This window comes from Quercus suber, unplaced genomic scaffold (genome assembly GCF_002906115.3).
Source record: "Quercus suber isolate HL8 unplaced genomic scaffold, Cork oak 2.0 scaffold_421, whole genome shotgun sequence".
In the NCBI taxonomy this organism is placed as follows: Eukaryota; Viridiplantae; Streptophyta; class Magnoliopsida; order Fagales; family Fagaceae; genus Quercus; species Quercus suber.
In genome coordinates, this window is record NW_027069872.1 from 643,368 (window position 1) to 654,656 (window position 11,289).

At 35.8% G+C, this 11,289-nt stretch overlaps 1 protein-coding gene across 1 annotated transcript in view; it reads right to left on the reverse strand.

The window, feature by feature from the left end:
- Positions 1–6,692: 6,692 nt before the first annotated feature.
- The window catches only part of LOC136061226 (potassium transporter 19-like), a 27,367-nt gene continuing 22,770 nt past the window's right edge, over positions 6,693–11,289 (reverse strand). Inside the window, exons 4-6 of the mRNA XM_065761600.1 lie at positions 8,570–8,807; positions 6,990–7,093; positions 6,693–6,761 (exon numbers count right to left, since the gene is read on the reverse strand). Of these exons, the coding sequence (XP_065617672.1) occupies positions 6,693–6,761; positions 6,990–7,093; positions 8,570–8,807 (411 nt within the window). The remainder of the gene's footprint in view (positions 6,762–6,989; positions 7,094–8,569; positions 8,808–11,289) is intronic.

An 11,289-nucleotide genomic window follows, 5' to 3' on the forward strand; every position in this document is an offset into this window, starting at 1 on the left:
TTAAAGAAAGGATCCATCATCCATCACACAGCAATTAATGACAGGTATTTTATCAATGCTACCTTCCTGTCATGAATAAGATGACCTTGGAAAAGCCATGCTAAGATTCAGTGTTTGTGATTCTCGCACAGCTATTACATGAACCTTTTTTTTTTTTTTTCTTTTGTACTATATATATATATATATATATATATAAAGATTATGAATCCTAGAATCAGTGTCTCCTCTAGTGCCTGTCTCAAGATCTCTCACAATGTTTTTCCTCTTTTTCCTCCTTTTTGAAATTCAAAGAAGTTTTCAAATAATATTTTTGCTCTGATTTCTTATTACTGATTGGTTTTTGTTGATGGCTTCACCCCCTTTTATAGTACCTTTCTAGGGTTTTTGGTGTACCACTAATTCCCTCCATTTGCTGCCTTGGGTACCGGAACCAATGTTGTGTCAGCAACATTGGTGGTTGGTCCCTTCCTTATTTTCTTACTATTTTCCCCCTTTGAGGCTTCCCCCTAAAAAATTCCCAACTGACCTTCCTCTTTTTGGAGGTCCTAAGAGCTGACTTTCAATCTTTTCTTCCTAAAACTTCTAGATGCTCTTTTTCAAACCCCCCTTTTTGGTTGTTTCACCTTTTGTCATTTTCTCTAAATGGGTAGATTCCTCTATATCAGGCTAAAAGATCCCTAACCACCTTCCTTCATGGTCCACCTTCTTGCGTTCCCCGAGGTATGAGGCTTCTTTTCATGAAATGCTAATTCCTAAGTCATTAGCCATTTTATGAACCATGGGCAACTGATGGGACATGCCTATCTTTGTTCCTTGTGTCCATGAGCATGCTCCCTTGAGTTGTCCCAATCCCAACTAATCCCTTTATGCATTTCCTGAGGATCCTAGGTTTTGGGAGTCTTAGGGTATCCTGGTCCAGTCCCTTTCTATGCTCCACAGGAAATTTTTCTCACAAAAGTTGGGCTAAGCTTCCCTTTTTCCTTTCTTTTCTAAGACTCAAAGCTTTATTCATGGATAGGGGCCTCCTCTTGCTCATTTTAAGTAGGCCTTGGTTGGCGGATTGGGCTTTGCCTTTCTTTGGGGGTCCCTTTAGGTTTTAGATTTCAATATTTATGATGTTTTTGGCCTTAACACAATACTTGTGATATTTTGGACCTCAATAATCATAAAGTAGAAGAATCTTTTAATTGATGTTAAGTAATTAGGATTCAGCCCTGACATATTTTTGTATTTAGATTTATTTACATTATCAGCAAAACACTCACAAGTCCTAACAACTTTTTTGATGAAATAGTTTAAAATTCCAATTGACATAATAGTTTAGGCTCTTTTTTGGAGATGGAAAAAATAATGCAAATTATATATATATATATATATATCCATTTATAAAAATCAATTGTCATTCTATAATTTTGGGACTTTTGTTTATGTAATGTGAATCTTGAGACACTTTATAAATTTATGGGATAGGTGGTAGAGCCTCAAGCCTAGGCCTAAAGCCAAAATTCTCCTATTCTCCTTTTAACTTGATTATATATATATATATATATATATATATATAATAAAAAATTCATCTTTGATGGTGTATCATTTTTTTTTTTTTTTTTTGTTGAGAAAATCACACTTCATTCAAACAGAAGAAAACTAAAAAACATCATGGGCACACGCGTGCTCAATAAAGCTAGGACATTCCTCTAACCATGTGAAATAGTCCGCCACATGCAAAGCATGTTGGGCGAGTAAATGGGCTGGGCATTCCCCTGCCTTTAACATGCGACACTTCTACAACTCTAAAAGTCTGAAGTTCCTATGTAATTCCATAGACAATGTTTTGGATCGAGGAAAGAACATCACCACTGCCTTGTACTACTCCACTCACAATAAGTGAGTCACCTTCGAAGATTGCTTCCCTTATCCCCACATCCTTTGCCTCTGCAAACTAGACAGCCACTTCCATCGCCTTTGCCTCTGCTTCCACCGCTCCGGAAAGACCAATCCCTTTCTTACTCAACGTAGCAATGACCAAACCAGCACAGTCACGGATGATCACACCAAAACCCACCTCCCTACTCCTGGTGAAGACCGCTGCATTGCAATTCACCTTGTATTGGCCATGCTTTAGAGCTATCCATCTCACCACCTCCCGAGTCTGAGCTTCTTGCCTGCTTCGTACCTCATTCGCTGTTTGGAACTCCTCTAGTAAGAAGTTCGAGCACTTAATCACAGCCTCACCAGTTTTTCGTTTCCCACCATGCTTCACCTCGTTTCTATTCCTCCAAATCCCCCAGTATGTAATCATGGCCCTTTCCATAATATCTGGGTAGACATCCTTCCACTTCAGTAACTGACCCACTACATCAATAAACTCCCATGACTGTGAGATGGTAAAAGGCAGGACAAGCTTACTGTGAGACCACACTACCCGCGCTTGTTTGCAAAACCAAAAGAGATAGGATGCCGACTCAATCGTATCACCACATTCCTTGCACATACCATCTTAAGTGACCTTCCTTCTCCATAAATTTTCCTTAGTGGCCAAGATGTTCCTACATGCCTTCCATGTGAAGTGTTTCACCTTGTTGGGGACCTTCATGCTCCATATACCTCTCCAAATTTTTTGAGCCACCGACTGATCCGAGCTTGTCACTTGGCCACCTCCTTCCTGTGTTGTTTAAGCTAGACGATAAGCACTGCGCACTGAGAACTTACCATTTCTTGACTCCGTCCAGATGAGTCTACCATGTGCTCCATGTGCACTCAGAGGTATACTAAGTATGGCCTCCATGTCTTGGGGTAAAAAACACTGTTTAATGAGGTCCACTTTCCACTCTTTGGTTGAACTATTAATGAGATTAGACACTCTCGGCCCACATGGAAGATCACACTTTGGGGAGATGACCATGTAAGTGTACGGGCTGGGGATCCACTTGTCTCGCCAGATATTTATTTTCTCTCCATCCCCCACTTGCCACCTCACTCCCTTTTTATCAAGTTCTGTGCAGCCATTATGCTTCTCCACCCGTAAGATGGTTGTCTGCCCATTTCTGCATCAATAAAGTCATACCCTGGAAAATACTTTGCCTTATAGACTCTGTAAAAAAGGGAGGAAGAGTTAGTCTGTAATCGCCACCCTTACTTCGCTAACAAAGCAAGGTTAAATTTCTCCAGGTCCTTAAATCCCATACCACCTTGATCTTTCAAGAGGCACATCTTCTCCCAACTCATCCACGCCATTCTCCTTTCATCTTTCTTTTGACCCCACCAAAATTGCCTCACCATCCCTGTAAGCTCTTGGCACAAAGCCTTAGGAAGTAGAAAACAGCTCATGGTGTACGACGGCACTGCTTGCGCTACCGCTTTAATTAAAATCTCCTTCCCGGCATTAGAGAGCAACTTCTCCTTCCACCCAGCCAGCTTATTGGCAACCCGTTCCTTCAGCTGAGCAAAGGAGTTCGTTTTTTATCTACCCACTAAGGATGGAAGGCCCAAATAAGACTCGTGTGGCTTAATGAGTTGGGCTCCAAACATGGTTTTGATTGACTATTTTGTAGCATTATTAGTGTTTCGGCTGAAGAAGAGGGATGTTTTACTCCGATTTATTTGCTGACCTGAAGAGGCTTCGTAAACTTGCAGGATTCTTTGGATTTCCTGACATTCCTTGACGGTGGCCTGGCTGAAAATCAAGCTGTCGTCAGCGAAGAACAAGTGTGACACTTTCGGACCCTTTACTGAAGTTGCCAGTCCTTTCAAGGTTCTATTTTGGACTACCCTATGGATTAGAGCCAACAAACCTTCTGCCAGTAGGATGAAAAGATAGGGCGACAATGGGTCGCCTTGACGCAGCCCCCTAGTTGGCCGAATTGCACCACATGGAACCCCATTAACTTGAATTGCATAGGTGATCGGCGACACACACCTCATGACAAGCTGAATCCACCACTCATGAAAGCCAAGTTTCTGCATGATTAATTGGAGGCATTCCCACTCCACTCGGTCGTACGCTTTGCTCATATCCAGCTTCAAAACCATCTCCCCATACTTTCCTTTCCTTTTCCTATGAATATGATTCATGATCTCATGGGCCACTAAAAGTTGTCAGAATAACTCAAGCACTTTCTATCTCGAGACCTTACGTGGTACGTTGAGCCACTGTAAGCCACATTACTAGCTATGGTTATAACCATATATCCGGGTTCGTCGGGAACTAATACTATGTGCTACTCCTTTTAAATAAGACAGTGAAACCGAACTTTAGGTTCATTGGCTCTGAAGTAGACATGAAAGTATGACGAACTTTGGGTCTGAGTTGCCTCATTCAAGAGTGATAAATTCTGTATGTACCTCAGCTAGCGCAAATCTCCTATCTTCTTATGTTTTAAATATATCCTTTGTATCATTGCTAAGCACTAAAGTATGACCGAGATGGTTGGTGGAGAAGTGCCCATCAATTAGAGGTACATTAAATGAATAGGTCATACTCCATAAGGTCTGGAAATTGACCGAGGTCATGATAGGATACTGGCTTGTATGATCATATCCTTTAAAACGAGTTTGTACTCTATCTCAAACGTGGGCCCACATAAGTTTTCCAATCTGCAGTATCATTCTCAAATGGTAAGTTTTGGACTCAGATTTTTTTTTTGGTATAGTGTCAATGCATTTGGTTTGACTGCTTTACCCACAGCAGTGTTGTCAATCCCCAAGAAACAGCTTTATTTCCAACTTTAAGTCATTCTTACTTCATTGTTCTCCCCAAAAACAGCACAGTATACGCCCAGACACACTCACACGCCGCGATCATTTCTCTGTCATGATCTTTAGCATTGGTATTGTTTTTTTGTTTCATCTGGACTTGGAATGTGAATATTATGCTTTTTTATCTCTACTAGATAAACCTATTTATGTTATTTTTTAGATGTGTTTGCTAACCATCTATGAAAAGGACTTCTTGTGGAAAAAAATACGTCGGTATGGATTCCTGTAATTCCTTACTTTCTTGACTCATTTTTTTATTACAGTTATAACAAGATGTGCTGTTGAGTGCTCTTTTTTAATTTATAGAGTTCTGGTGCTGAAGCCGTATGACAATGTCGATCGGCGGAAAAAAAATATTCTGTACGTACTATACCCATTTCAATAAAAAGACTTATTCTCCATAACGATAGGATGAAAAATATTCTATCAATATATTATTCTTGGCATGAGTAGGTCTAAGTTTTAAGGCTCTTTCAAGATACCGCTATTATAATTGGCAATATCCTAATTGTTTAATCCTAAGGTCTTTTTCAACCAAGCTTTCAAACTAATAGTACATTATAACAAAAATTCAGATCATCATAAAATTCATATCCTAATTTCATAATATTCCTTTTAAGTTTATTTTTATTAAACATAATATAATTATATGATAAAATATCGATATTCTTACCCTTCAAAGCTCAATTCATTTACTTTTAGCAAGTTTAAAATTAGTGGGCGATTATCAGTAAACTATATCATTCTTTTGAAGCTTTTACAGCTCTAGTAAAGATAGTAAACACAAATGAACAGTAATTTAGTACATTAATGGTGACTCCACTAGTAGACATAAATAAGCACATCGACGCCAGCACATAAACGAAATATTGTTAATCTAACAGGAGTTCACTAGCTCTCTTAGTCCAAATGGATCAGAACGATACCATTTGCCACCCACGAAGAAAATGTAAACATGACCAGTATCGAATATATGATCATGGATAAACTCGATTCAGAGCCAGTGGCGAGGTACACATGTGAAATAATGAATGGTGGGGTCATTACTTTCACTAATAAAGGTTCTAGGAAAATCTGACAGACGAAGTGGTCAGTGCAAATAGCTAGAATACTAGATGGTCGAGTGGAGTGCTGATTCAACAATCACCATGTAGACAATAGATGAACTATAGTCTTCTTTCTCATAAAAAAAATATGTACTCTTATATATATATATATATATATATAGTTGGGTTCAAGTTATATTTAGTGTAATTCTAAATAATATTACACTATTCAATATTTTTTAATTAATGCGAATATTGACAAATCTACCGTTAGATTACATTATCTTCGTATATTCTTCGTACTTGCAAAATTTCAAGATGATCAAAGATTAATAGTTATGCCATCAATAAATTATTAAAATTCAAATTTTTGTAGTTTAAAATAATGCATAAAAGATGAGTTTATAGATCAAATGGTAAATAGCATCCGATTGATATGAAAATTAGCATGCATGTTAAGAATATATAGAACATGTAATTTAATTGTTAAATTTTTAAAATATTAATTCAATAACAAGTTATTGGGTGATGTAACGTTACTTAGAGTTACACCAGGTGTAACTTGAATCATGAGTATCAAGATTTTATATAAACTGTAATTTTAAGTGACAATTTGCGAGATCTAATCATCAAAATTCATATATCCAAATAAATTTCATAATACTTTCCTTTTAAGTTTTTATTCTTGTTCTGCTGTATCAAATTCAAAAACAACCATAATATAATTAACTTTTAGTGAATAAACAATAGTTTCAGATTGATTTCTTCATTTCCTCTCTCAAAAAGCTCAACTTTTCATTATCTTTTTACCTTTTAGCAAGGGTAACTTTTCTTCTTTTTAACAAAAAAATTAGTGGAGGCCGAATTCTTTAAATATACAGTAAACACCCATTATATTCCAGTTCCCTCTTTCTGCAATAGCTTTTGTAACAGCTGCTCCAAAAGTAACAGTTGCTCACTCTAAAGTAACACCAATCCTAATCAACAAAAAATTTAGAAAAAAAAACTAAAGGTTTTAAACCAAATGTAACAGCTCCAAATTCTTAGGGTCAAACATTAATTCAGAGTAGTACCTCCACTTAGAGTAGTACCATCAACAATAGAAGAACCATCACTCAGAACGCAACAAAGACAAAAACAAAATGAACAAAAACGAAATATTGGTTAAATCTAAAAGCAGAGTAGTACCTCCAACTTAGCCTCTTCTTTCACAGCGTCCCAAATTGGATCAGCAATCGGATCACCCAATTTGCTACATCTCACAAACAGAAAAGAGAAGAATGTATAAACAGCTGAACCAGTTTAATTCTGAAATATATAGACACAAATCATGAAAATGGGAAGAAGTAAGAACGTACCAACAGAGGGCTAATAAATTTTCTCTTCAGCAGACCCACAGTGCCGCGATGGGTAGCACAGTTGAAGGTGAGAAAGATGAGCAACCCACAATACCTAGGTTGTGTTCAGAGTTGGGAGTTTGGGATTCCTTCGTGTGGGTTTCTGGAGTTCGATATGAGGGACGGATTTAACGCAGTGGAGGTGGAGAAGTGAGGGGCAGAAAATGAGAGGCGGAGTGAGGCTTTGAAAATCTCAAGATCAGTGGTGAGAGAGTGGAGACGTTGTTGTATGCTCAGAGTGTTGAAGTTGGGGAGAGAGTGGTTTTTGTTGTGGAAAGGTTGTGAAGAGAGGAAAGAGAGAGCCAACGCGGGACGGGCTTGTGACCGTTCTGTGCACCTGTGCTGGGAAGTGATTTTTGTGGGACCGGTGAATGACATAAAGGTGAGTAATGGAATTGGAAAATTCATTGAAATGTTTCAGCCAAACAGCCCACAAAATGAGTTAGAGATATTTGAGTATTTTTAAGTGATGAGTGATGAGTTATCAGTGATGAGTGATGAGTGATAAAAATTGAGTGATGAGTGATGAGTGAACAAAAAAAATAAACCAAACAGGGCCTAAGTGACCTTCCCCTAATAGAATTTTTTTTTTTTTTTTAATTTATCTATCAAATCCGAAAAGTCCAATTGTCGAAACTCTTAACTAAATCTACGTGGGGAGAGAGAGAGAGAGAAATAGGAATAGCCGGTAAGACCGCACGAGGAAAATTTGGTTTGCCCGGAGCTGTCTCACGTGGATTCAAAATCGATTTTGTTTCTGACGCCCTCTGACTTTTCATTTTTTTTGGGATTTTTCCCAGTCTACCTATTTTTCTTTTGTTTTTGTTTCGGTTTCTTTTTTTCTTTTTCTTTTTTTTTTTCAAATAAAACAATAAAATCCACAGCCCTCCATGCAGCGATCAGCGATGGCAAACTTTGGACCACCACTTTACTCCACTACTTACATTAACTCTGCTACCCATAATTTATCAAGCGAAATTATGGTAAAGTTGTAGGTTATGTAAAGTTGTAAATTTATGTCTGTCCATAATTCACCCATAGGAAGTTGTGGATTTTGTTATTGTTCTTTTTTTTAATTAATTATCACTGCACATTTTTGATATGGTGACATCTCTAAGAGATGGGAGTCGAATTCAAGTTAAAAAAAATTTTACACATATACACTAAAATTATGTTAAAATAGAATTTCAATGTCAAATAAAAAGTTTTTTTTTTTTTTGGAGAATCCGGCTTGTTAGGACGTTTATTGAACAATATTGGCTAAATCAGCCTAAAATAAAGCGTAAGAAAGTGGAGGAACAAACTCCATCTACACTATATAATCTAAAACATGAATCGTATGCGTAACTAATACATAAGCTACCTTATTACCTTCTCTCTTTATATGAGAGTAAAGTAATGTACGAAAACTAGCTGAAGAAACTTTAATATCCTCCAACAACAACCCAAATGGAGATAAAGATTGTTCACCCCTTTTTAAAGCTAGATGGACAAGGCTAGGGTCCCCTTCCAAAATAGCATCATTAATTCCAATTTCCCTTGCAAACTCCAACGCTCTGTTAGCAGCAATAGCCTCCATGTCTGCTGCCTGATAAGCACAAGGGATCAGCTGTGTCAAATAAAAAGTTAATAGATATGTTTAGAGCATTGATTTAAAAAATACTTTTAGAAATTTTTTGTATTTAAACTTTCTTAAAATATCACTTGTTAGCCGTACCCTTTCTTTTTTTGGCTGGTGAACTTGTTTTTGTTTTATCCGTTTTATGTTTGTGATGTAATTAATGGTGTCATAATTTACAAAGTTGTTTTCCCGTTTTTAATGTAATAGTAAAGTGATACCCTGACTTTTTCTTTTTCTTTTTTGATAATCTGACTAATTAATTTTTTTTTTTTTGAGAAACTAATTAATATTATTAATTGCTGACAAAAAAAATTAATATTATTAATTATGGTTAGGTAGGAGTAGTCTGAAGATTATTTTAATTGATTGACAGCTGTGTTTCCTGTCCAAAATGTCTGCCTAATTGCACTTTTGCCTCACAAGCGGTTGGGTGGTCCTGTGTGTTAGTTAGCTGGGAATTTTGCCGAAACCCTAAACTAAGGTCTCTCATTCTACCTGTCCTTTCTCTCATTGTTTTTTCTCCATCTTCATAGACCCACGTGCCAATTAAGGAAAATCCTAAAATTACTACTAATTTTATTATGAAAAAAAATTAACAAATGTGTATTAATTTAATAAATATTTTTAGAAACATTTTATGTTAAAAAAAAAAATTGACATTTTGGACATTTTTTTTCTATAATAGTGGTATTAAAACTTACTCTGAAAGTTGTCAATTAACAAATATTATAAAACAACCCGTTAATGGTATCTTTTTACTGTTAATATTAAATAGACAAAAAAATTTTTTTGATATGAATGATAGAAAAATAGACAAGATTATTAGTACTATGGGATAAAGCTTCTTCTTCTCGGAAAAGTAACGGTTTAGGATAAAACTTCTTCTTCTTTCATAGTAATGGTCTCATTAATTCATGGTTGGCCCATATTTTAGGCAAGTTAAGCAGTCACCTAAGACACCCAAATTTTAATCTATGTATCAAGAGTTAGCCAATAGATAAAAAGTATTTTTTTTCTTAAAAAAAACTCACAAAAATAATATAAATTAATACTGGGTTAATACAAAATAAATTACATAAACTTATAAATTGATGTATCATCAAACATAAAAAGACAAATTAAACATTCATTTATTAGGTGGATGAAACCCTGCAAATCACATTATGTACCACATCAGTTAATATATTTTATATATGTAATAAAATTTGTATACGCTTTAGCATTTTTCAAAAATATATTCTTTAAATGTGCTAGATGCTTCATTTACTCTGTGTGGGAGTTTCAAAGTGTGGAACTCGTGATCTCCATACAAAAGCTGAAAAAATATCTTTCTTTCTGTCTCTCTCTCAACAAAGAAAAACTAAAACCAAAAGACCAACAAATCTCAACCTCAAGTCTTGTTTTTTGTACTCATTGCTAAAAATTTTGCCACTCTTCATTTTAAAACATTAAAAAGTGATATCTTTAAGCTTCTTTGTAGGAATGCTTGGAACTTTCTTCTATGACCAAGCATTTCCTTCAGGTTTGGCTTTAAAATCTATATTTCAGATTTGTGTAAAACTTCTCTCACTTCGTTTGGTTTTGTACCTGTAGACAAGCTTTAGTTTGTGTTATTCTTTGTTTTATCTTTGTTGGTAGAGTCTAGAAGACACATAAGTCAGAATACATTGTTTTATCTATGTAATATAAAGTGACCACTTTTACATGGTACAAACTATGTTTCACACTATATAATAGCTTTACAAGGTTCACGTTCACACATTCTTTATCATTGCATTCACTATTTCTCTCTCCGAAAGCACTTTGTGAGTGTGGGTTTGGTAATGGAATTGGTGTGGGTATGTGGCTGGATTTGGCTATGTTTCGTATGGGTTTGTTTTGGGTTGTAGAGAATGCAGTGGTTGTTGGTTGGTTGGGGGTGGTCATCGCCACTAGTGGTTGTGGGTTTGGTATGGGTTTATTTTTGGTTGTGTTTTTGGTTGTGGCCGTGATTGTTGGTTGGTTGTGGTGAATTTGAGGTCTAAGAGAGAGAAGGGGAACAAGAGAGAAGAGTAATAAATAGTGTTACACAATATGTTTTTGTTTAGGGACTAAGTTAGTCAGTTTTAAAATGTATTGAATCTGTTTGACATTAGTCCAAACTTGAGAATAGTTACCATATTTTACCCTAAAAATTTTAGAGTAATACGGTAGTCCACATCCACACCCCTTTCTTTGAATTTTTTTTAAAAAAATTTAAATTAAATTTCAACTTCTTAATATAGTGCTCCACATTCATTGTTTTATAAAGTAATATATTAGTTGTTAACAAAAATTAAGTTTTGTGAAAATGAAAATGTCAAATAAATTTATATTCAAAAGGTTAGATACTTTATAAAATTGGAAAATTAAACTTTACCATCCTAAACTATACCCCATATTAAACTTTGCACCCTAAACTTTTCGAATGCACGTTTTGCACCTTAAATTA